The sequence below is a fragment of the Nipponia nippon genome, unplaced genomic scaffold, assembly GCF_047370975.1.
Source record: "Nipponia nippon isolate SJK-2023a ecotype South Korea unplaced genomic scaffold, ASM4737097v1 scaffold_7, whole genome shotgun sequence".
Taxonomy (NCBI): Eukaryota; Metazoa; Chordata; class Aves; order Pelecaniformes; family Threskiornithidae; genus Nipponia; species Nipponia nippon.
In genome coordinates, this window is record NW_028262391.1 from 53,901,233 (window position 1) to 53,927,621 (window position 26,389).

Here is a 26,389-nt window from a genome sequence, read left to right on the forward strand (position 1 = left end):
TGTGCTGCTCCTGTTGCAGAGAGAAAGTGCTCATGTGTTGATGAGCACTTCCCAAGACGGACAGCCAGGGTGATTAAGGTAGCATTACAGGAAATTAGATATCAGGTTTCTGCTTAAAATATGATTTTGAGAACCAATAGAATAACTTCCCTTGGCGGTCTCATCTCGTGGAGAGGAGACAGTCTTATTGTGCTGCCCATGTTCTGCGCTTCATTCCCTTAATGAGGATCTTTGTTGTGGTTGTATGAGATAAGTTGGATCTGTTACTTTTGTGAGGAGTCGCTCCATCCAAAATTACCATGCTTTTGTTGTGCAGCAATTCCCTTCTTTCAGGGTAACCTGAACAAGCAAGGGATACGCTGCGGTTGGCCCGAGGGAGGTGGAACCTTACGGGGCTGTTGAATACTAGAGCTACTGTTTCAAGTGCTGTTTTTAAGATGTTTTGAAATGCCTGGTTTTAAATAAAAATTTAAGCATAGGCAGTTAAAATTCTCTGAAGTAGGAAGTTAGCAACTGAAGTGTGGAGCGAAAGTTCACTAGATAAAGTCACGTGTCATCACGCAGAGCCCAAGACTTGTAACAACTCCGCTTCTCAAGCTGTTTGTCAAACGACATTTTGCCTGTGTATGGGTTGTGATTGCTATTGCAATATTCTGGTGGGGAGCAGAAACTTCAGACGGCAGATTGTGGTTCAGCACAGATGTGTTTGCACCGGGCTCTTGTTCTGCCCTGCATCCTTGTTTTAGCACCTAGCATGGGAATCCTCCTTCAACACCATCCCGAGGAATGGAAATTCGTCTAACTTGAGAGCTAGTGCTTGGTGAGAAGTCGTAAATTAACCGCGCGGTGTTCGAGTTCTCATTTGCGAGACCTGGCTTTGTGCTTTGGCTTGCTTCCCCCCAGAGCCGCTGACCCAGTCTCCCTCTGCTGCTGGCGTACGCGCGGTCGTGTGTGCGGCTGCTGGACCTCTTCTGCGGGACTCGTACGCGCTGTCGCAGCGCGGAAATGCTCCTCGGGGCTCACCCCGCTCTCCAGCGCTCACGCACTTGCTTCCGTAAATAACGTTCTGAGTCCCAGAATGTTTCTTTCGTGAATTCCCTTTTCATAGGTTTCACATGAGTGCGCCTTTCCATTTGCTGGTGTCAGTTTAAGATACCGGTAGAATTAATAATTTTCACATTTTCAAAAACCCTTCTAAATTCACAGATGGGATGTATTGTCAGATTTCTACACTGTTATTTCTTTGGTATAATCTTCAAGGCAAGGTTGTGTCTGCATTTAAGAACTTGTCGCCAAGTATATAAAATAAGTGTTTTATTTTGATTCCTGCCAGTCCTTTCTCTGTGATTTCTTTTCTTGCACCCCATTTCTGCTTGTTTTCTCCCTTCTTTGCCTATTCCCGACGACGGAGGTGAAAAGTGTTGTGTTTGTTGTAATGCTCGTGTTCCTTATCAGCTCCCCTCCTGTGACGTCGTCTGAGCAAGCACATGCAGCGTTGCCCAGCTTTTCTCTTCCAGGTCTCTCGTCTTCTCTTTCTGTCCCCCTTCCAGTCCTTTTGTGGCTCCTTCCCAAACACCTTTATGCTTTTTATCTTCCCCCTTTGCTTTACCAGCTGCCTATCCTCTCATTTTTCTGCCCTCTCTCTTGGCCCCGTCAGGCTCCGCAGGAGCTGAGGGTGCGTCCTGCACCCCGGCGGCTGCGAAGGCTCGCGCTGGCCGCTGTTGGACCGACGCTCCCGACCACCCGCGAGAACCGCGTCTGCCCCAAGCAGGCGCCACGTTGTAAAACCCATTAAAAGTCCAGCCAGGCTGACAGGTCCCAGCGCTCTCTGCGTAAGAAAATATAGAGAGGCAGGGAAAAAGAGCACCAGCAGTTCACTAAGCCTGCGAAGCTGGCTGTGCCCGCAGGCTCTAGCAGGGCAGAGCTCTGCTCTGCCGACCACTTGTGCGCCTGGGTCGAAGAGCTGTCCCGTCCCAAAGGCCTAGGTCTCTGTGACCTGCATCCATTTTGATTGATGGTGCTTCGTGTGTAAATACCTTCTGAGGACTTGAACGAATCTTACTAGCTTCTAACTAAATTGATGGAAGACATTTTGACCTTGGAAGAGCAGTGAGCAGAAGATGAGCCCCTTTCTTACGCCAGCAAGCGTAACCAGTTTGCAGAGGGCATCTGTTCCGCAGATGTGAAATGGTTCGTTCCTGCGCTGGGCTGTGGGCAGAACGCACAGCCTGGAAGGGGTGCGGTTGGGCTGGTCCGTCCTGAGCAGGTCTGTGCCCTCCAGGGTACAGGGAGGCTGGCAGAAGCCACTCGTTAGGGGGCTCGGGGACCCCCTGTGGAGGACGTGGCCGAAGCAACTGCAGGACTGTGGAGGAGAGTCCCCTTAGGTGAGCACAGCTGCTCTGCTGGAGCAGGGCCTCATCCTGACTCATCCTGCTGCTGCAGAGCACAGGGCTCCTGCTGAGGACTGTGGAGACCGGCTTGGCCGTGAAGCTTATCCTCTTGCTTCTTTCTGGTTTTTCCACCTTGCCACTGCCACTGGCCCCGGGCAGCCGTTCCCTTTGCTACCCAGAGATGTCTGGAGACGAAGATTGCCTCTCCTGCTCCAAGTCAAGTAGCACATGGGTCAAAACGTGGTTCTTTTTTGTATTGGATGACAGAAATTTTGAGAAACGGTATGACTTATGCAGAACGCAGTAGCATCAAACGTTCCTAATTTTGCTCATTCTAGCTAAGATTCCCGTCTCAGTCTGACGCGTGAATCAGGTCTTGGTGCCACCGCGAGGGAATTGCAGTCCAGTAAATGGGAGCCAGGTCCCTTTCGACACAGTGTCTTTGCGCTCGGCGTTTGGAGGAGGCTCCAGTTAATAATACCTTATCAGACGCCTTTCAGGAACCTGCAGTGTCTAATATGTCTGTTGCCATAGTAACGGCTGCTTGCTTGTGCTCAGCATCTCGGAGCTGGCTGTTTCGTGCCCCCTCCTTTTCATATCAGCAAGCAGCCGGGCTGGCTGTCCCATGGGACACCCGGGTCCTCCCCGCCGGCCCAGGCACTGGGACGGGGGCTGACGGGGCTGCAGCCACAGGCTGAGCGGAGAGGAGCGCGTGCCGTGTCTCCATGCGACGTGGGGGCCGGGGAAGCCCCCGTGGGGCAGGGGCAGGGGCTCCCACTGTCCCCCCCGTCTCCGGCAGCTTCGCTTCCGTGGGGCTGGTGAACGAACGTGGCCAAGTTCATTTTACGTGGCATTTCAGCTGCTCTAAGCGGGTCTAATCGCCATCTTTCCACATAACAGCCTCTCTGCTAATCTTGGGCCTGCACCGCTTCAGCAGAGAGCCCCTTAATGAGGGTGAAGTGCAGTTCGCCTGCACAGTCGATTGACAAGACTGATGGGCTCAAGCCGGGAGAAGGGACGGCTTCCCGAGAGCCTCCGGGAGCGGGGAGCTCTCCCTCCTCCCGCGGCCGGCTTTATCCCTCTGCACATTCCTCTCCCGTCATTTCTGTTGTCAGTTTTCTCTTCCTCGGTTTAGGGCGTCTTCCCAGTGTTTCCAGCCGTCTTTCCATCTTTTCCTTTTCTCCCTTGCTCTAAGAGTAATTCTTGCCCATCCCTGCCATCCTCACTGCTCCCTCTCGCTATCTTTACGTTTTTTCCCTCTTTCCTATTGTCTTTTCTTATTGCTCTCTCCCTTCTGCTGTCATTCAATTTTTCTCTCTCCCTCCTTCTCGCCCCCTCTCACTCCCCCCTTTCCCTCTCACTCTGTGTCTCATTCTCCATCTCGGATGAAGGTAATGAAAATAATCGGGCTTCATTAATTCTGAGCCCTGTGAGATGATAGCCATTTGGAGCCATGTTTGCCAATTAGATGGTCTAAATTAGAAGTGACCTTGGTATACTGCCATCACTTTGCCTCTCTGAGTCTAATGAAGCTTTTCACTCCAGCACCCTCTCTCTCTCTTTGTAATGGAAATTACCTCCTTTGTCTGGTTGGGAACCTTGCATTGCATGTGTATTTCCCCCTGGTTGCATGGACGTAGGGATAGTAATGTATCTCCTCAGGCCCCTTCTAGAGATTTTCTTTTCAAAGCCGCACGATTTCAGCATTTTGGGGAATTTGTGGAAGAACTGCAGAGACTGTCCACATGTTCGGTCACTCGGTCCAGAGGAAAGTCAGAGCAGGCAGATCCAGTGTGCAAGGGGAGCTGGCTATTCACGCTGTTCAAGATTAATTTTTTGGACGTGCCAAGAATATGCTTGTGTCACGCTGCCGGGCCAGCACGGGAGGGGTGTCGCAGCTCCGAGCCTCCTGCCCGTGCTGATAAGCAGCTCTGCGGTTCATCGTCTTAAAAATCTGGTAGATCCGGTAGTGGCAGGAGCCACGCTTGTCACTGCTGTAGGTTGTCAGCAGCGAGGAGTGGACCCGCAGGTTGTTCTTCAGACCGGTGACAGGTCTGTAGGTGTCAGGGCGTGTGCGATCTGCTGAGGATACTCGTGGGGCAGGGAGGCAGGAGACGTGGTCTGTCAGCCCTCGGGGTTTTGTAACAGTCACTCCCTGGACCACACTGTCTATAGAAATGGCCATCGAATTGGGGTGCCCATGCATTTCGGTGGATCTCGTCATCATAAAGAAATTTTATCTGCTTAAGGGGATCTGAGTTTCATCTGAAAGGGAGGGTCCTGGGAAGCAGAGAGGCTTGTCCCAAAAACTTTCCAACTTCTAAGGCAGATAATTGGCTTCTCTGCAGTCTGCTCTAGAGGGAAGTCTGGCTGGCATCCCCATCTCCAGTGCAGACCACAGGGCAGATGTTTCAAAGTGGGGCGCAGGAGGGGCGGCCACAGTCTCCAGCCCGAGCTTCCCCCTCCTTCACTCTTTACCCAAGCAAGTTCCCTGCCCCACTGAGCAAGGCGGGGACGGGGCCAGGGCTAGGGCCAGGGCCAGGGTGGTCGGAGCGCAGGGTGCGCCCTGCGTGCCTGCCCCAGCATTAGGCGTTTTTGTGGAGACACTGGACTCTAGTCATTGAAGTACCGATAAACAGAACCTGATGCACGTATCAGTATCCCAATGCTGGGCTGTTGGAAAGAGTGGGTAGGAGCGAGCTGCCGATCCCTCCCCGCCTCCCGCTGTCGTTTGGACAGAAAGGTCAAGAGCAATGCCGGCCAAGAGGACCGCTTGCCTTCTGTGCAGTAACATTGGGAGGGCAACCTAGAGGAGCCCTGGGACACGGGAGCAGCGGGGGGACGGGCGCGCTCGGGGCTGCGCGCAGAGGTGGGTCTGGTGGGACAGAGGGTGGTGTTTCCAAGCTGGAAGGCTTTGCTGGTGGCTTGTGGGCCAGAAGATCGTGGCTGCAGCTGCGAAGGGAATACAGTTTAATGTTAGACAGAACAAAACAAGTATGTACGAAGAAGGAAAGGGAGAAGACAAATCACATTTGTCGGACTTACATCTGTAGGGTTGTTTTTTTAATAACGGTTCATGCTGACTGACATGTTGCCATTGTGAAGCGGTTGGTGTTGAAGAGACGTTTAAACAGGGGGACAGAGGTATTGAGCAGAGCTGAGGATGGACGCCAGGATTGCACGCCAGGTATTGCCTGCTCAGGTGAGAGGCAGGCAGAGAGTGTTTAACAACCGCACGCGCTAACACAGGCTGTGCTCGAGATAAACACGTTCCGCCCTATCACCAGAACAGTTAATGCCATTTAAATACATCTGAAGTACAAAATGCTGCGTCGTCGAGCACCGCTCCTTGTTTATCTGTTGGGTGGCCGTGGCCTACTAAACCTTCTGCCCCCTTGGTACTCCCACTATTTGTTTATATTAAAAGCAGTCGCTTTTAATATGTGAGGCATTTTCTGTGCGTACAAGGAAATGGTATATCCTCGGACGGGTTTGCGGTGGAAAAGGACAACTAGTTCAAAATGGGCAATCTGGAATTCAGTGTAAATGCAAAATTATTTCAGACGTGCAGCCTATTTTCACTATTTTGTCTTTGCTGCCTGCTTGGGGGTGGTGCGTGGGGATGAAGAGACAGAGTAGTCCTGCCCTGGAGAATGGCGTAGGAAACGGGCGGCACTTTCCGGAGAAGCCCAAACGGTGCTAAACAGGTAGAGGACTAAAGCAGGTCCATTGCTGAAGCAAGAGCAGTGCCTTATTTTCAAGGCTTTGCTTCCCAGGGCCAGCCCTGCGTGGCTCTCTGGACTGCCTGTGGTTGCCCTACATCTATATCCAGAATTTCTAGTTTTCTGCACTTCTTTCCAAGCTTTTTTCTGTTTGCCTTTTGGGATTTTGTGCCTGTAGCAATTTAATGTACCACAGTCTTTTTTTTTTTTTTTTCTCCCCCCCCCCCCCTTTTTTCTTTTTTTTTTTTTTATTGTGGAGGGAGGGGTAGAAGTAGGGTGAGAACTGTGGCTATGGAGATGCAGGTAGATAAAGGTAATTACTTAAACACATATAGGGCAGGACTTATTGGTTTGGAGACCCAGATTAAGATGCAGAGGAGCATGTGAGGTTGATGATTATATTTCGGGGAGAGTTAATTGACGGAAGGTGAAGGCAGACAAAGAACCGCTGCTTACTGCCTTCTTGAATCCCAATCAGGAATTATGATTAAAGACGCGGCGAGACAACAGAGGCCTGATGAATTGGTGTCTTTTTTTTTTCTTTTTTGCCGTCATTCACACTTGATTGACTTCAACCTTTCAAGTGCAAAAGTCTCTCTTTTCCATTATTATTCATAGCCATCTGAGTTTTTCTAATTAAAGTGTATGAAAACAATTACTGATCCGTCGTACTGAGTGTGGTAGTGGGGATGGCTGCCTTACTGTAGCGCGTATAAAAAGCCCACAGTTTTCTATAATGATGTGCAGCTGAGGTGTTAGATAATTTTATTCTTTTTCTACTCTGTTGGGGTTTTTTTTAATTTCTCATGATTTATTTTTCATAATTCCTAAAGATCCTAGGAAAGCGCTCTCCCTGCTGATAAAGCTGAGAGGGACGGCTCCTTCTTGCCTTCCCTCCTCAGCATCCCTGCTCGTCCCCCTCCTCCAAGCCCGGCTACTGGGAATTAACCAGTGACCTTTCACGTCTCCCCACCCAGCACCCACAGCCGTCAGATGCCCCCGTGTAGAGTAAAAGGTGGAATGAATCTGGTGTGCTCAGCTTCCCTCCTGGTGATTTATCAGTGTCAGCTGCCTTTCCTGCAGGCATCTGTGGGACCCGGCGCTCACCTCCGTGCACCGGCCACCCCTGCAAAGGGAGGGAGCTCAGCGTCTCTCCCCGGTGCGGTTCGGGTGTCTGCAGCCACTCGTATGCGAACATTTGTTTCTGAGGTTTTTCACAGACTGTTTCTGCTGCCATCCACTTAGTGAAGCCAAGGTCTAGTCTGTGTTTGCTTGGATTTGACATGTGTGTAGATAAGGAAGATTTCATGTCCTGCACATAGGTTTACCTTCAGCTTCACTGCAGATTTGCTAATATCTCATGTGGTTCAATCGGAGCCTTGTGGTCCTTGACTTTGCAGAAAGCAAGGCACACTGCATGCAGATAACAGCCTCACTCACTCACTCGCTTCTGAAATCCAAGGTTCAAATGCCCTCTTAGTATCTGACAGAAGGATGGAGAGACTTGTTTTGCTAGGAAACATACCTGCCTAGGAGTGGTTAGTTATGCCTCGCTTTCCCAGCAGTCAGCGGCTGGGAGCAGAAGCACCGCAAGCATTGCAAGTCAGTGGTGCTTGCTGCTTCTTCGAGTACCACGGCCCTGCTGAACGGGAGATGCTCCCTGAGCATCAGCGGGGTGAAGCGTGAGGCTGCTCGGAGCCGCAGAGGTGTCTTCGCTTGCCATGGGCATCTGACCAGTGCTGGCCACCGTGCACGGGAATAGGGCACGGATGGTGATGGTGGTACAGGTCTGTCTTTCCGGTTGCTGCTCTGGGGAGAAGGCCTGCGGGGCCAGATACCGACTCTGGACGTTCAGAAGGGCATTCATTGTCCGGCGTCTGATGCCAGCCGGCCAGCGAGGTAGTTTGTGTGTTCTGTGTGTGACCAGGTACACCCAAAGAAACACAGTTTTCCAGAAAAAGATGAGCATATGCATGTGACTCTTTCAAAGAGCATCTCTAGTTGAAGCACGCAAACTCTCCAGCTCTTTAAAAGTGTTGGTGTTCAAGCGCTGCGCTGGTTATGATGGTGCAGGGTCTAGGCAAACACTTGAAGAGAGGCGAAGGGAACACATCAGTCAGAGCAAGGAAAGGGTTACCACAAGCTTTTCATTTCGCAGACAATTTGCTGTCTTTTTAGTCTTTCCTTATTCATCCTTTCCTTTGTCACCTCTCTCCTTATTTGTACTTTTTTTTTCTCATGCCCCTCCTTCTCCTGCATCGATACACTTTGAAAACAGTGCTGCAATGCTCCCTAGTTCAAGATTACAGTGTACTTTACGAGGTATGATTTAATTAGGGGCCTTATTATGTTTTCAGCAGCTTAAGGTGGGCCTTTCAACTTACCTACCTAATTGGTTGCACAAGAAGTTTCACAGCCCATGACAAAACATTGTCAGTGATCAAAGTCTGAATTCTACATAAAGCAAAAATATTAATAATAAGATTATTCTTCAAGTGTGCACTGCTAATTATGTCCAGAATGTAACTGTAGAAACACTTTTGACTGATGTGAGCTTTGTCTAATAAACACGAGTCTTCAGTGAGCTATGAAAAGTGACGCCTCTGACTTTACAGTACTGGTGTCTAATTTTGCCACTGAAGATGTTTAAAATATTTTCCTGTGTTTTTCTTCTCCCCACGTCCTTCCCTCCCTGTCTCCAGGTGACAACACCTGAGGTGATGATGCCCAGCAGCATGTTTCTCCCGGCAGCCACTCCAGAGAAGGACGGGAACTCCACCACAGAGGAGCTGGGGAAGCAGCCTGGTGAGTGCGGGTCAATGAGGTCCGCAGGTCCCACCGCTCCCCCAGCTCCCGTCACCTGCTCAGGACTGTGTCTGGGGACATCTCCACCCAAGGGAGCTCCGTGTGCCCAGCTGTCCCTGAGAACCAGTCCAGTGGTGCCCAGCAGGGCCGTCTCCCTTCGTCTGTGCCGCAAACAGGCTGCTGGCCCGGCTGTCCCCATGGCAGGGCAGAGCAGGGCAGCTCAGCGCTGAGGAGCACAGCTTGCCACCGTGGCGATTCACGTGGAAATGGTGTTGAATCCTTGCAAAGGAGAAGACCAGATGTGAGCGGTGAAAAGCAGAGGTGGTAAAGAGCTGAGGGGATTGGTAGAGAAATGCCAAAGGCTGCAGCTGCTGGCTGTGCTACCGCCTCTGCTGTGCTTGCTCTGTTGCCATCATAGCTCAAGTACAGATGCTTGGCATACAGTTTGAGGAGCTTTGAGCTGCCGCAGTCCTTATCCGGCCCAAATCTCCTCAGCCTTTTTCATTGCCATGCTGTGTTATGAAGGCATGGCTATAAATCCATGGTTATTTAGTCCTGGCTTTGTCGTGTGATGTGAGAGCATCCCAAGAACATCATTCTGCCTGGGCAGAAGCGTCTGATCTCAAACCTGGCAAGGAAGCAATGCCAGTGTTCCTTCTGTGCCTTCCTGGAAGGTCTGTAAGGAGTCTGGGAATGGAGACAGCCATCGTTTCCTTCCAGGCAGCCGGCCCCAAGGCAGCGATGCTGGTGGGGCAGCTCTGGCACAGCCAGGGCAGTTAATGCTGCTCTGGGCAACGGGACCCATTTTTGGCCTCTACCCATATCACGCTGTCAGGACTGTGCTCTTAGACCCTGGAAAAGTGGCAGTGCACTGAGTGCTCATTCCTGCTTCTCCCGTCCTCCCTCAAACAGCACCCTTTGAGCTGCTGCCAGCAGGACCTGAATTTCGTTCTTGTTGTTTCTAGCTTTGATAGGATCAAGACTCAAATACAGCGTTCAGTTTGATGAACCTTCTTATTGGAAAATAGGCAAGACATCAAAGAAAAACAGCACAGACAGACAGGTGGCTGAATGGCCTTCACTTAAAAGGAAGAATTAAAGGTGGTGAATGCACTAAGGGAACGTGTGTGTGTGTGAATAATTTCCAGATATTCAAAGTGGGCAAGAAAGTAAATTGTGTAGGTTTATGCAATGGGCCATGATGAGGGTAATGGGCTGGTATTAAAATAAATTAATGAAGATAGAGGAGAAATGTTAGAAATACCTATCATCTTGCAGAGAAAAAAACACAGACGTATTAGGGACAAAAAAGAGGGTGTTGATCCGTCCTTGTGTGCTGGTGTAATTTTCAGGTTTGCTCTAATTTTGTTTTCACAGAGATCTCTGAGGACTCGGGAAAGAGTCTTTTGCCATCGGAAAGTGCAGAGCACAGCGGAGATCCCAAGCCCGTTCCGGCCGATCAGAGCTCTGCCAGGGAGGACTCCGGCTTCCTCTGCTGGAAGAAGGGCTGCAACCAGATGTTCAAGAGCTCTGCAGCCCTGCAGACACACTTCAATGAAGTTCACGCAAAGCGGCCTCAACTGCCAGTATCCGATCGCCACGTCTACAAGTACCGTTGTAACCAGTGCAGCCTGGCGTTCAAAACCATTGAGAAGCTGCAGCTCCATTCCCAATACCACGTCATCCGGGCGGCCACGATGTGCTGCCTCTGCCAGCGCAGCTTCCGAACCTTCCAGGCCCTGAAGAAGCACCTGGAAACCAGCCATCTGGAGCTGAGCGAGGCTGACATTCAGCAGCTGTATGGTGGTCTCTTGGTCAACGGGGACCTCCTCGCTATGGGCGATCCTTCGCTTGCAGAAGACCACACTATAATAGTCGAGGAAGATAAGGAGGAGGAGAGCGACTTGGAAGATAAGCAGAGCCCAACAGGTAGCGATTCGGGGTCGGTGCAAGAGGACTCTGGCTCAGAACCGAAAAGGGCCTTACCCTTCAGGAAGGGTCCTAACTTCACTATGGAGAAATTCCTAGATCCGTCTCGCCCTTACAAGTGCACAGTCTGCAAGGAGTCTTTCACGCAAAAGAACATTCTCCTGGTCCATTACAATTCAGTTTCTCATCTGCATAAACTGAAAAGAGCCCTCCAAGAGTCTGCCACTGGGCAGCCCGAACCTACCAGCAGCCCGGACAACAAACCTTTTAAGTGTAACACCTGCAACGTGGCCTACAGTCAGAGCTCAACCTTGGAGATCCACATGAGGTCTGTCCTGCACCAAACCAAGGCTCGCGCTGCCAAGCTGGAGGCGGCCGGGGGCAGCGGCAGTAGTAACGGAGCTGGCAACAGCAGCAGCAGCAGCCTCTCTTTGGGTTCATCCACGCCAAGTCCAGTGAGCACTAGCAACAGTAATACTTTTACAACCACCAACACAAGTAATTCAGGCACAACTCCCATTCCCAGCCTGCTCAGCCAGGTATCCAGCGACAATGTGGGAATTCCTCCTTTAGGTAACCCTGTAAGCACTAATATCGCCTCCCCTTCGGAGCCCAAAGAGGTAAACCGAAAGAAGCTGGCAGACATGATTGCATCCAGGCAGCAGCAGCAGCAGCAACAGCAGCAGCAGCAGCAGCAGCAGCAGCAGCAGCAGCAGCAAGCTCAAACCTTGGCACAGGCACAGGCCCAAGTCCAGGCCCATCTGCAACAGGAACTGCAGCAGCAAGCTGCTCTCCTGCAGTCTCAGCTGTTCAACCCAGCACTTTTGCCGCACTTTCCGATGACCACTGAGACCCTTCTGCAGCTTCAGCAACAGCAGCATCTTTTGTTTCCTTTCTACATCCCCAGTGCCGAGTTCCAGCTCAATCCAGAAGTTAGTTTGCCTGTCACCAGTGGTGCGCTGACATTGACTGGTACAGGTCCAAGTTTGCTGGAGGACCTGAAGGCTCAAGTTCAGCTCCCTCAGCAGAGCCATCCACAGCTCTTACAGCAGCAGCAAGGTCAGCTGTCCTTGTCACAACCTCACTCCGTCCTTATACAGCAGAGCCAGCACCCTGAGAAGAAGACTAAATCCGTAGTGAAAGAAAAAGAAACCCCACGGGAAAGGGAAAGTGCAGAGAGAGGAGACAACAATGTAGCATCTAAGGAGTCTCTGCCTGATACCTTAAAGCCCAAAGAGAAGAAGGAATTTGTACCAGGCAGTGGTTCAGAGCCCTCCTTACTGCCTCCGCGTATTGCCTCTGATGCAAGAGGGAATGCGACAAAAGCCTTGCTGGAAAACTTTGGCTTTGAGCTTGTCATTCAGTATAATGAGAACAAGCAGAAGGTGCAGAAGAAAAATGGGAAGACAGAGCAAGGTGAGAACTTGGAAAAGCTTGAGTGTGATACATGCGGCAAGTTCTTTTCAAACATCCTCATCCTGAAGAGCCACCAAGAGCATGTTCACCAACATTACTTTCCCTTTAAGCAGTTAGAGAGATTTGCCAAACAGTACAGAGAACACTATGACAAGCTGTACCCGCTACGGCCTCAGACCCCAGAGCCACCACCACCGCCTCCACCGCCCCCACCTCCGCTCCCTCCAGCACCTCCTCAGCCGGCTTCTACTCCCACCATTCCTACTTCTGCCCCACCGATTACCTCTCCTACAATCGCACCAGCCCAGCCGTCTGTGCCACTCACCCAGCTCTCCATGCCAATGGAGCTCCCCATCTTTTCACCACTTATGATGCAAACCATGCCACTACAAACGTTACCTGCTCAGCTGCCGCCCCAGCTTGGTCCCGTAGACCCTCTGCCTGCCGACTTGGCCCAGTTGTACCAGCATCAGCTCAACCCTAGCCTTCTCCAGCAGCAGCAGAACAAGAGGCCACGGACGCGGATCACCGACGACCAACTCAGAGTCCTTCGGCAGTATTTTGATATTAACAATTCCCCAAGTGAGGAACAGATCAAAGAGATGGCGGACAAATCTGGATTGCCCCAGAAAGTGATCAAGCACTGGTTCAGAAACACCCTTTTCAAAGAACGCCAGCGCAACAAGGATTCCCCATACAACTTCAGTAATCCTCCCATTACCAGCCTGGAAGAACTGAAGATAGACTCACGGCCTCCTTCTCCAGAACCTCAAAAGCAGGAGTACTGGGGAAGCAAGCGGTCCTCCCGGACACGCTTTACTGACTACCAACTCAGAGTCCTGCAGGACTTCTTTGATGCCAATGCTTATCCAAAGGATGATGAATTTGAGCAGCTTTCTAACTTGCTGAACCTCCCAACGCGTGTTATAGTGGTGTGGTTCCAGAATGCCCGTCAAAAAGCTAGGAAAAACTATGAGAATCAGGGAGAAGGCAAAGACGGGGAACGACGGGAGCTTACAAATGACAGGTATATTAGAACAAGTAACTTGAACTACCAATGCAAGAAGTGCAGTCTAGTCTTTCAGCGCATTTTTGATCTCATTAAGCACCAGAAAAAGCTTTGTTACAAAGATGAGGATGAGGATGGACAGGATGATAGCCAGAATGAAGATTCCATGGATGCAATGGAGCTCTTGACTCCAACCAGTTCCTCCTGCAGCACACCAATGCCCTCGCAAGCTTACAGCACACCTACGTCTTCAGCCAATGCAACCTCCTCAGCTTTTCTGCAGCTCACAGCAGAGGCAGATGATTCCTCCACCTATAGTTCTAAAGTAGAAGCTACAGATGAGAAACCAAAGCAGTCTGAACCTCCAAGTACACAGCAAAACCAAACTCAAGAGAAGCAAGTACAACCAAAGCAAGAGTCTCAGCAGCAACAGGACCAAGGAGAACAAAAGACAAGTTCAGCACACCAAAAGATTTCACAGTTATCCTCCCCCTCTTCATTGCAACAGCCACCTCCCCCTCCTCAGCCCCCTCAGTGCTCCTTGTCACAGTCAAGCCCAAGTCCATCTCAGCTCTCACATCTTTCCCTCAAACCCATTCACACATCCACCCCTCAACAGCTGGCAAACCTACCTCCACAGCTAATCCCGTACCAGTGTGACCAGTGTAAGCTGGCATTTCCTTCCTTTGAGCATTGGCAGGAGCATCAGCAGCTTCATTTTCTGAGTGCACAGAACCAGTTTATCCACCCCCCATTCCTGGACAGAACGCTGGATATGCCGTTCATGCTTTTTGATCCCAGTAATCCACTACTTGCGAGCCAGCTGCTTTCTGGAACGTTACCACAGATCCCAGCAAGCTCAGCCACTTCACCGTCAACTCCAACATCCACAATGAACACACTGAAGAGAAAGCTGGAGGAAAAGGCCAGTGCAAGCCCTGGAGAAAATGACAGTGGGACTGGAGGAGAAGAACCACAAAGGGATAAACGTCTAAGGACAACCATTACCCCAGAGCAGCTGGAAATTCTTTATCAGAAGTACTTGCTCGACTCCAACCCAACACGGAAGATGTTGGATCACATTGCACATGAAGTGGGCTTGAAGAAACGCGTGGTGCAAGTTTGGTTTCAGAACACCCGTGCACGGGAAAGGAAGGGGCAGTTCAGAGCTGTAGGGCCTGCCCAAGCCCATAGACGGTGTCCCTTCTGCCGAGCTCTCTTTAAAGCAAAGACAGCTCTTGAAGCTCATATCCGATCCCGTCACTGGCATGAGGCCAAGAGAGCTGGATACAACTTGACATTGTCCGCTATGCTCTTAGATTGTGATGGGGGACTCCAAATGAAGGGAGACATCTTTGATGGAGCAAGCTTTTCCCACATGCCACCAACTAGCAGTGATGGACAGAGTGTTCCTCTCTCCCCAGTGAACAAGAGCATGGAACTGTCACCTCGAACTCTGCTGAGTCCATCTTCCATTAAGGTGGAAGGGATAGAAGACTTCGAGAGTCCCTCCATGTCCTCGGTCAATCTGAGCTTTGACCAAACAAAGCTGGACAACGATGACTGCTCTTCTGTCAACACTGCAATCACAGACACTACAACAGGAGATGAAGGGAACGCAGACAACGATAGTGCAACAGGTATTGCAACTGAAACCAAATCCGCATCGGGACCCAGCGAAGGTCTGACAAAAGCTGCCATGATAGCAATGTCTGAATATGAAGATCGGCTGTCTTCTGGCCTGGTCAGCCCAGCTCCCAGCTTTTACAGCAAAGAGTACGATAATGAAGGTACTGTGGACTACAGTGAAACATCCAGCCTTGCAGACCCCTGCTCACCCAGCCCTGGTGCAAGTGGTTCAGCCAGCAAGTCTGGAGAGAGCGGGGATCGGCCCGGACAGAAACGCTTTCGCACTCAGATGACTAATCTCCAGCTAAAAGTTCTTAAGTCATGCTTTAATGACTACAGGACACCTACCATGCTGGAGTGTGAGGTCCTGGGCAATGACATTGGACTGCCAAAGAGAGTTGTTCAGGTCTGGTTCCAGAATGCTAGGGCAAAGGAGAAGAAGTCCAAACTCAGCATGGCCAAGCATTTTGGTATAAACCAAACAAGTTACGAGGGACCCAAAACAGAGTGCACTTTGTGTGGCATCAAGTACAGCGCTCGACTGTCTGTACGTGACCATATCTTCTCTCAACAGCATATCTCCAAAGTTAAAGAAACCATTGGAAGCCAGTTGGATAAGGAAAAGGAGTATTTTGACCCAGCTACTGTACGTCAGTTGATGGCTCAGCAGGAGCTGGACCGGATCAAAAAAGCCAATGAGGTTCTTGGTCTGGCAGCTCAACAGCAGGGCATGTTTGATAACACCCCTCTGCAAGCTCTTAACCTTCCTGCTGCATACCCAGCACTACAGGGCATCCCTCCAGTCTTGCTCCCAGGCCTCAACAGCCCATCCTTACCAGGCTTCACTCCATCCAACACAGGTGGGTATGGATATTATCACACTGCTCGGAGACACAGCTTAACTTGACGCATCTTTAGCAGAAGCGGATGTTCCTTGAGAATGACTGATAATAGGATACCCAGCCCTTTAGTTGAGCATGTTTACTTGACAGCGAATAAGCAATAGGTATTTTACCCCTAATTCCCAAACTCAGGTTTTCTAGCAAAGTCTGAAATAGAGGAAGATCTAGACATGCTGCATATCTCTGTTTCGTTAGCACAGACTAAAAATTCTGAAGCACCTTCGAGGAAATGGAAAATAGAGGGTTTATCAAACAGAACAGGAGAAGGACTAATGTGCTGCATGCATTGTTCATAATACCTTTCCTTTTGTTATTAATTCCAGTTTATGTAGTGCTATTCCAAGTTTTCAATAATTCTGAACTGTTTCTGGGAAAAAGTGTGATGTGCCTGGTAGCACTGGTGACAGAAACCTGGAGCATCTTTATGTAGCATCCTTATGGTGACCTCCAGGACAAATCCTGATGCAGCTGTGGATTGGTTTTTGAGCAATGGCTGGGCACGACCTGAAAGTACCTTCTCAACAAACAACAGAGTAGTCATGGGACAAACCTACTTTGTATTTTGATAAGATTTTTCTTAGCAATGCTACATAAAAATGAAATTTGGCATAGTCCTTTGGGTGGCCTAATCCCAGATATTGGACTTGGTTTTTTGAGGATGCTCCTTTCCCTTGTACATGGTGGACGGGTGGAAGGTATAAGACATGTAGCAAACACTGGCAGTGGAAGATACTGCTCAGTAGACTAGCAGTGACCTAGAAAACTTGATCCAAGGGCCTTGTTTCACCCCTGCCACATCCATGGCATCCCAGAGGCGTGCCTGGGTCTTGAATTGCCACTCATGACAGAGCAACTGATGTTCTCTAGGAGACTTGCTTTCACTTGGCAGACTTCTCTACTTCTGATGATCCCTCTTTGAGTTTCACCAGGGCTACTCTACGTTCACGGACGTATCCCGAGAACTGATTCCAGTGTCTTGTCTCAGCAACAGGCTGAGTCTGTGAGGCTGGAAAGCCTGTGACACCGTAACGCCTCGTACAGTTACACCACGTGCCACTGTGCACCTTTGTTTTCTACACTGTGGCAATACAGCTCTACCGCTATTAGACAGTGTCCAGAAACAATCGCTTTCTCTTACTGTACTGAACTCATTGGCTAATGATGAGTTATAATCCATGGTGTGAAGCCTAAATAGGATCTGAGCATCTTCCTGGCTTCTTAATCGGAAACCGGAGTGTTGTCAGTCTCCAAAAAGACTTTCTGATGCTTTTATTCAGCAGGCTGACACTGAAGTTCCTTTTTCAACAGATTGGAAAACTCAATGCAGATGCTGCCAGGTAATGTGGTTGTGTCATGTTAATAAAATCGCCGTCTTCTTTTGTCATCCAGGAGGTAAATCTTCAGATAAGCAAATCAAAGCCTTAGACAAACGCATAGTAGCTGGTGTGAGCAGCTGTGTGGAACTTGAAGAGCTCGCCTGACATCCACGGGGGGACTGGCTGCAGAGCTGCTCGCTGCAGATCACCTCACTAGCACCTGAAGCTGTGTGTGGTTGCAGTGACATTGGGTATAACGCCCTCAAGAGAGCACTAGGGACCCATGACTCAAAACAGGCATCTTTCTCTCACCTTGGAAGTGGCTGTGTTCACCTTTTTCTCCATTACTGCTTGTCTCTGAAATACCTTCTGTTGACAAATGAAAAAGAGTTAAATCTCACTGTATTTGTTGGGTTCTGGCCTTTCCAAAGATGATCCACTCTCTTGGAGTCGAGATCCCTTTTTCCACAAGAGCAGCAAGGGGATTACCTTGTAGTGTGGTTGCTGATGTCTGTGTCAGAAGATCCTATCAGAGAGCAGAAAAGATCAGAGTAAGCTTTTCTGGAATCTGGAGAAGCTTTCTGCTGGGAGTTAGGGCCTCTGCGAGACTTCTTTGCGTAGTCACAGAACTCCTTCCACGACCCGCAAAGCAAAAGTGAAATCGTTCTTGACTACAGTTGTAGGATAGGTCATTGTAATTAAACCATTTTTAAAAGCAGTTGCTCTTAGAAATTCTTCCGTTCAGGGCTGCTGCCCATTCCTGCTCCTTGAATCTAGTCCTAGCTACGTGCCTGATGGGTATCTTTGCATGCCAGGACTTTTTCATGGGATTCTTCTGTTCTTACCAAAGATCTCGTTTCAGAGGCCAGAACTAGGCCAGGAGGATCTCTTTGGCACGTTACATTGTCAGCCTATCGCAGATAGCTCCGTGCTGTTTACTTAGTACCCCAAATTTATAACAAGATCTAAAAGTACTTTTTTGCGCTTCAATCTACATTGTTGCTTTTATTTTTCTCCAAAGACCAGTATGTGTCCTGGGGAGATAGGGCTACGTACTATGAATGTTAAAAGCAATCAGTGACTGCCTAGACAGGACTAAGCTATTTAGAAAGTCAAACAGACTATTTGTGGCCTTTAGATAAAGCTCCAAAGGTCAGGCCATCTCAGCTCAAAGCCTGTCGAAGCAGATAAGGCTGTGCATGCAGGAATGTTATGAATTAGCCGCTACTCCTGCGCTTGAACCTCTCAGGGACTGTTCAACGAGGGAACATCAGTTTCAATGGCATCTATCCATAATATGCCCTTATCTGAAATCTATAAAGCTGCTGCGTGGGGGCTGGCTTCACACACTTCGTACCTTCACAAATCACCATTGTCTCGATACCGCATCAGGAGCAGATGCAGGTTTCAGAAGAGCTTTGCATCAGCCATTGCTGAGTTCTCCCCGCTCTTGGCTGCCCTCCTGCCAGCGCTCCTGCGGGGCTCCTCGCCAGGCTGGCCTCTGCAGCGCCGCGGTGGCTCTGCCTCCTGCCCTTCTTGGGGGGCCAGCGCCGGGGGCAGGTTTCCAACATCAGTGGATGAGCGCAGCGCTGTAGAGAAATGGGCTGTTTATAGCAGGGCGTAGCGCAGCCAGGTTTTGGAGAGTGCTTTGCTCCCCTTAGCTGCCAGCTGCTACTCAAGAGCATGAAGCTGCACGAAAGCGGTTCCTGTGCTGTATGTTGAGAAGTATGGATTCCTCCTGGGCTACATCAGCTTTACAGGGCATGGTTACGTGACGGGCTCTTGCAATGCAACTGTGCAGGCAGCAGGCTGGGGCTTGGTGTCTAGAAGCCCGAGGAGCATGTGTGTCTTTGCGCAGAATTTACATTTTGTGCTCCCTCCATCAGCCGCTGCCCCAGGTCCTGCCGTCTGCTCTGGCCAAGGACCTGAGTATCGGGCTGCCTGCTAGGGCCAGGGATCCAGTGGTTGAGGATGCCTACGCTTGCTCCTCAGGATCGATGATGATGATTTAAGACCTCACCAGGATAAATGGGGCAGCTGCAGCTCAGACAGAGCTGTTGGCCCCAGCCCCTAGCTGTGTTTGAGCCCTTTTACACTGCCTTGCAAGGCAAAGGAGCCTTGTAGCAGCTGGATTTCCCTGCCAGGAGTCACCGCCTGCCCTGTGCACAGCAATTTCCCTGCTGGCATGCTTCAGCCTTTAAGCTGTCACCATGCCCCAGATCATCCCCAAAAGAGGCAGTTTCTCCTCTCCCACTGGATGTATCACAGAAGAGGTACAACCTAAAAGAAAAGTTCCCGTGCCTCCATGGCTGATTCCTAACTCTGCGACTGTTCATACTCAGACCGCCTTTGAGCAGTCACCGTCGCAGCTATAAGGACTCGGGCTTTGTTAATGAAAGGTTAGATTTTGTTGAACAGTTTCATGGCAGGCATGGCTCCTGCAGCAGGTTCCTGGCTCCGGAGCCACGGAGCGTACGAGGCTGTGCTGGCAGAATGTTAGAGCTTTGTTTCATTTTTATTCTCCCCAAATGGCACTGAGGGACTTCCCAAGCAAGACGTTCCTTTTTAGGAGCACGTTCACCAGCTGCAGTGGACATGGCTAATGGATGTGACTCCAGGAGCCATGCTCCTCTTGCCCCCAACCGCTATCACCTGTGAGAGTAGAAATCGGCACCGGGGGACCGTGTTGTTACTGGCTATTCCTGCTGTTGGGAAGATGGGCAAACTTCATATTCCACCATTAATCCATCTCCTTTGTGAGGAAGCATCTTGACGCTTTTAATTCCACCTAAAACGCGACATTCGTGCCCTGGGGGATGTCTGAATATCGCATAAACTCTGGAATTACTCAGAAGCTGTGCACCCAAAGCCTCTTACATTGGAAGGAAGGAAGGGGTTGCATCAGAGGTTTGTGGACTCATAACAGCAGCCTAATTAGGACAGAATAACTTGGATTTAGCTTATTCGGTCCTCTTCAGTTGACATGACCAGGGCTTTCTAATCTGTGGAGATTTTAGCAAGATTGACAGTATCTAGCATTAGGGCCATGTGGCATAGCACTTTCCTTCTGCTGGAGTCCTTTGGCCAAAGGACCCGTTAGTGCGGACGTAGGAAATGCGCTGTCCCTGACATCAGCTGTTAATCATGCGGGAATTTCGGAGGGGTCAGTAAAAGAGCAGCTATGCTGAGCGTCCCGGGCGGCTGGTGGGTGTCCCCGGCAGAGACACCAGATGTGTGTGGCCATGCTGGCCATGGATGACAGGGGTGACAAGGCATGTCCCCATGGCACAGGGCCTCGGGGAGCGGGGAGAGGAGCGGTTGTCCCAAAGGAAGTGGGAGCGGCGGACGGGCTCTCCGACCCGCGCTGCTGCGGCACGTGAGCTCGGGCCGGTCGCTGCCCTCATGCAGAGGAGACGGTGGCGCAGGGGCAGTTGCAGGGTGGCCCGGGGTCACCCCGCCTTGTGCTTTCTGCCTGCCCAGCTCAGAGTGACTCCTCACTTCTCTCTCCTCCCTTTTGCAGCTTTAACTTCTCCCAAACCCAACCTGATGGGCCTGCCCAGCACAAGCGTCCCTTCGCCCGGCCTCCCCACCTCTGGATTACCAAATAAGCAGCCCCCGGCCGCGCTGAGCTCGCCCACCCCGGCACAAGCCACGGCAGCCGTGGCCCCACAGCAGCCGCCGACAGCGACCCCGCAGCCGCAGCAGCCGCCGCCCCCGCCACAGCGCAAGGAGAAGGAGAGCGAGAAGGCAAAAGAGAAGGAGAAGGCACCCAAGGGGAAGGGGGACCCCCTGCCAGGGCCCAAGAAGGAGAAGGGGGAGGCGCCGGCGGGCGCCCTCTCGGCCCCACTGCCTGCCATGGAGTACGCGGTGGAGCCCGCCCAGCTCCAGGCACTGCAGGCCGCCCTGAATTCGGACCCCACCACCTTGTTGACGAGCCAGTTCCTTCCCTACTTCGTCCCCGGCTTTTCCCCCTACTACGCCCCCCAGATCCCAGGCGCCCTGCAGAGCGGGTACCTGCAGCCCATGTACGGGATGGAGGGGCTTTTCCCCTACAGCCCCGCGCTGTCGCAGGCGCTGCTGGGGCTGTCCCCCGGCTCCCTGCTGCAGCAGTACCAGCAATACCAGCAGAGTCTGCAGGAGGCATTGCAGCAGCAGCAGCAGCGGCAGGCGCAGCAGCAGCAGCAGCAGCAGCAGCAGCAGCAACAGAAAGCGCAGCAGCCCAAAGGAAGCCAAACCCCCGTCCCCGCGGGGGCTGCCACCCCGGACAAAGACCCTGCCAAAGAACCCCCCAAGCAAGAAGAGCAGAAGAACGCACCCCGCGAGGTGTCCCCCCTCCTGCCCAAACCCCAAGAAGAGCCCGAAGCGGAAGGCAAGGGCGCGGACTCCCTCTGCGACCCCTTCATCGTCCCCAAGGTGCAGTACAAGCTGGTTTGCCGCAAGTGCCAGGCGGGCTTCGGCGACCAGGAGGCGGCCAGCGACCACCTGAAGTCCCTCTGCTTCTTCGGCCAGTCCATGGCGAACCTGCAAGAGATGGTGCTTCATGTGCCCACCGGCAGCGGCCAGGGCAGCGGCTCGTACCAGTGCGTGGCGTGCGAGAGCACGGTGTGTGGGGACGAAGCCCTCAGTCAGCATCTCGAGTCAGCCCCGCACAAACACCGAACAATCACAAGAGCAGCAAGAAACGCCAAAGAGCACCCCAGTCTATTACCTCACTCTGCCTGCCCCCCCGACCCCAGCACCGCATCTACCTCGCAGTCGGCCGCTCACTCAAACGACAGCCCCCCGCCCCCCCGGCCCCCCCCGGCTTCCCCCCACGCCTCCAGAAAGCCCTGGCCCCCGGCGGCCCCCCGCGCCCCGCCGGGGAAGCCGCCGCCGCCGCCTTTCCCTCCTCTCTCCTCATCTTCAACGGTTACCTCAAGTTCATGCAGCACCTCAGGGGTTCAGCCCTCGATGCCAACAGACGACTATTCGGAGGAGTCTGACACGGATCTTAGCCAAAAGTCAGATGGACCGGCGAGCCCGGCGGAGGGGCCCCGGGACCCCGGCTGCCCTAAGGACAGTGGTCTAGCTAGCGTAGGAATGGACACCTTCAGATTGTAAGCTTTGAAGATGAACAATGAAAATGAATTTAAATAAAAAAGTTAATAACAAACCAATTTCAAAAATAGACTAACTGCAATTCCAAAGCTTCTAACCAAAAAAAGAAAAAAGAAAAAAGAAAAAGCGTGGGTTGTTTTCCCATATAACGATGCCGGTGGGTTTTACATTTCTTTTTTCCTTTCCTTTTAATAAAATAAAACTTAAAAAAGAAAAAAAAAATCTGTTACATTTGTCCTTTCGAAGGTACTGTTGGTCTGGGAGACGAAAGCCCGTGCTGCCTCCTTACTGTCTTCGGAGCTCGAGCCCCTTGTACATTGCCCCTTTTCAATACCGCCCCACGTCGATAGCACAGCAGAGGCCGGCATGCACTGTATGGGAAAGCAGCCCACCTTGTTACAGTTTTAAATTTCTTGCTATCTTAGCATTCAGATACCAATGGCTTGCTAAAAGAAAAAAAGAAATGTAATGTCTTTTTATTCTCAGGTCAATCGCTCACACTTTGTTCTGTTTTCAGAATCATTGTTTTATATATATATATATATATAATTTCTTTCGTTTGTTTTGGGGTTTTTGTTTTGTTTTGTTTCATTTTCGTTCCAGAAAAGGATTTTTTTTTCTTTTTTTTTTTTTTTTTGTTAATTTAAAATGGGCAGAAAGTATTCAAGAGAAAAACAATGTGAACTGCTTTAGCTTTTCGGGGATTTTAAGGGTAGCTTTTCTGCTGAAGCCAATTTCAAGGGGAAAAGTTAAGCACTCCCACTTTTCAGAAAAAAAAAAAAACAAACCCACACAAAGAGTGTTGAGGACTCGGAGCTTAAAAAATAAGTTTTAAAACAACTGACTTTCTGTATTTATGATAGATATGACCATTTTTGGTGTTGAGTAGATTGTTGCATTGGAAATGAACTGAAGCAGTATGGTAGATTTAAAAGAAAAAACCCTTTTGTGTACATTTAGCTTTTGTATGGTCCAGCTGACGGCTTCTCATTTGATGTTGTCTTGTTCATTCCTAGCCAGATAGATTGCAATCCATTGACTCGCCTAAGCTTTTCTCCCCTTTGTACCTTTACTCCCCTTTCCCCCATCCTGTAATCTTCCACTTATGGTCGCTACCTTCATTTCTTAGAGGGTGGTTGCATAATTATTTTATAAAAACTAAAGAAAGAAGTTCAAAGGGTTTTGGGGGGTCAGTAGGATCCCTTGCAGAATATTTTTTGTTGGGGGTTTGAAACTTTTTAAGGCGTATACATACGATTTACCTATGTCCGTTACCCTTGTGCACTTATCTCTTCCTTATTTTCCATTTTTCCTCTTTTTTTTTCTTGCCCTCTTCTTTTCCTCACTTTGTAAATGCTTCAAAGACTCTGTTCCTAAACTATAAGCATTTGTTTCTGTTTGTGTAATTAGGCTGCACTCTGTTCCTTCTTTCAAAAAAAGTTTTTGTTACATTTTTTTTCTCTAAAGAAAATTCATGCTTTAAATAAAATCCAAAGACATACCCTTTCACCACTGGTGCAGAATGAGCAAAAAGGATTCTTTTTACTTGAGAATTTGTTTCTGATTTAAACAAACGAGTCTAAGTTTAAATAAAGAATAAAAAACGTACCCAGGTTGTTATCTGTGCTTCTTCTGCAAGCAGAGAGACAACTCTTAGCGAAACCCCAGCGCACCAAAAGGCAGGTTTCTCTTTCCAAGTTCTCTCCCGCGGTAGGCAGGTGGAGCGGCGAGCACCGCGGCTCGGAGCCACGTGCGGGCAGGCGAGGGCCTGCCGCGCACCGGGGTCCCCGTCCGGCTCCGCACCCCTGCTTGCGGGAGCACGCAGACCCACGCACGCACGCACGCACGCACACACGCATCTCGTACGGTCCGGACTTTGAAAGGAAAACTTTGTGCTGCTAAAATGTAGATTTTGGAGACAAATAGATGCTTGCTGTTTCACTTCCGTAGCCAGACGTCAACAGAAACAGTTTCCTTCCCCCCCCCCCCGTTTCCTCTGCCCCGAAAGTGCGAGAGCCTTCTCCCATCATCATCCTCCTCCTGCTTCAAAAGGGAACTTCGAAGACTGTGAACGCAGGTTCCTCCCGCCGCCTCCGGGCTTCTCCTCCCGGTGCTGAAGCCGCTCGTCGACTCTGCGAGAGACTGGAGCGTTCGAGAGACGAACGTGGGGTTCATTTTCTAGCGGGACGCTTTTATTTTTATGGATTTTTGGTTTTAGTTCGATGAAAGACTAGATCCTGAACTGTTGTACATATTTCTAACTAGGCTAATGCACAGTGCAAATTCCTTTTTTAATTGTTTTTTAAGTAGACGATACTAAAGAGAGTACCATCTAATATTCCTACCAGTACCCAGCTGTAGCATAAGGTGTCAAAAACGGAAACAAGTACACAAAAAGCGTTCGCTGTTTTAACAAACTGTTTTCTTTCAACAAAAGTTCTTGTATTTCTCCCCGTGTTTGAGATGAACATTTTTTAAATTCTAAAGTTGTACAGTTTTTGTTTTCCATTATTTTATCTTGTTTGTAATTCTATGAAATATATATATATATATATTTTTTGCCATTTAACTGTTGTATGTTACTCTGTCTGTATCATATAGAAAATTTTTTGTTTGTTTTGGTTTTGATTCTCTATGTGATACGAGTTAACAATTTAACACTAGCTTTATCTGTCGAATTCCGCAAGGTCTCTTTTGGAAATCCTTTTGTTTTGTCTTGTTTTGTTTCGGTTTTTTAATTATATTGCTTGGTCATAGTGCAATTTCTCTCTCCTTCTTCCCCCTCCTCCTTCCCACCCACTAAAAGGTTTTATAAATTCATTTCCTTGTATTTTTTCTAAATGTTTCTAGAGACTTTCAGTGCGAGGTTGCCTCCTCCTCTCGCCGCCCGGCTGCCCCGGGGCCGGCGGTGGGACCCGCAGCCGCCCGCCCCCACCGGCCGCCCGTCCCCACCGGCCGCACTGGGCTGGGCTGGGCCCCCCGGCCCCGCCAGCCCCGGCCTCGCGCCCCTCAACCCGCCCAGCCGCCCTGGGGCCACGGCGAGAGCAGCGGCGGCACGCGGGAGCCCCGGCGCGATCCCCGAGCCCATGCGTGGCCTTGGTAACGAGTGTCAGAGCGGGGCCGGGCAGGGCACGAGGAAAAGATTTTAAACTTAGCATTGAGCAGGTTTCTGTTTTATTTTTAATAAAAAGCTTTTTTAAGTGGTGAAGATGGCCAAAGTTTCATACAATTGAGAATAAAGAGAGGTGTAAGGGGCGTGTCAGGGCCGCCCGCGCCCGGGGCAGGCGGGGAGGCGCGGGAGGCGCTGACACGAGCCAGCACACTGGCTGTTCGTGGAGATATATTTTGCTTTAAAAAAAAATTAAACTTTTAAATAGAAGCAGAAATTGGGTTGGTTGGTTGGTTGGTTGGTTTGTCGGCGCCGAGATACTGCCCACTGTGAAACACAAAGCTTTGACTATTTTTTTCTTTTTTATTTTGGGGGGCGAGTTTGGGTAGAACAGAAAGCGTAACAGAGGTGAAGAGGGATATGAACAGCCTTTGCAATGTACAAAAAATAGAGCAAGTGAAACCAAAAATGATGTTCTTGGTGTTTTTCTATAATGTAGTCTTGTTAGCTCTTTTTTGTTACTGTAACAATGCTGATCTCGAACTGTACCAAAATACATGGAGACTAACAGAAACAGAAACCACATGGAACTTTCAAAACTTTAAAAAATTTGTCACAAAAGACTTTGTTGTCATAGTTGAGTTGACTGTAGATGGTAATTGAATATACTCCTTTGGAAATATTTCATCACGTATGTTTCCTGCTCATTGTGATACATTAAAAAAAAAAATGAGCAAAAGCTCTCGTCTCCGATGTCCCCGCTTGTGCGGTGCAGGGTCTGTGTCGGGGTGGGTGCGTGCCGTGCGGCTCGGCGCGGCTCGGCTCGGCGGGACGCGCGCATCCGCCCGAGCGCCTGCACCCCGCAGCGGGCGGGCGCTGCCCCGGAGCCGCATGTCCGCACGCACGCGCCCTCGTGCACCGCTGGTGTGCGCGCACCGGCGCACGCGTGTCCGCGTCCCTCCCCGCGCACGGGCGCCGGGGCGCCCGTCGGAGTGAGAGCGCCTGGGCTGATGCTGCAAATTAACGTTAAAGTGGAAGTAACGAGCCAAATAGCGCAATTCATAT

At 50.4% G+C, this 26,389-nt stretch overlaps 1 protein-coding gene across 2 annotated transcripts in view; it reads left to right on the forward strand.

Moving 5' to 3' along the window:
- ZFHX3 (zinc finger homeobox 3) overlaps positions 1 to 26,037 on the forward strand; it is a 683,250-nt gene extending 657,213 nt beyond the window's left edge. Inside the window, exons 14-16 of one of the 2 annotated variants that reach the window (XM_087738652.1) lie at positions 8,815 to 8,917; positions 10,295 to 15,760; positions 20,639 to 26,037. In XM_087738652.1, coding sequence (XP_087594778.1) covers positions 8,815 to 8,917; positions 10,295 to 15,760; positions 20,639 to 22,218 — 7,149 coding nt within the window. In that variant the 3' untranslated portion in view covers positions 22,219 to 26,037. The remainder of the gene's footprint in view (positions 1 to 8,814; positions 8,918 to 10,294; positions 15,761 to 20,638) is intronic. The other variant, XM_087738654.1, reaches the window with a different exon arrangement.
- The last annotated feature ends 352 nt before the right edge of the window (positions 26,038 to 26,389 follow it).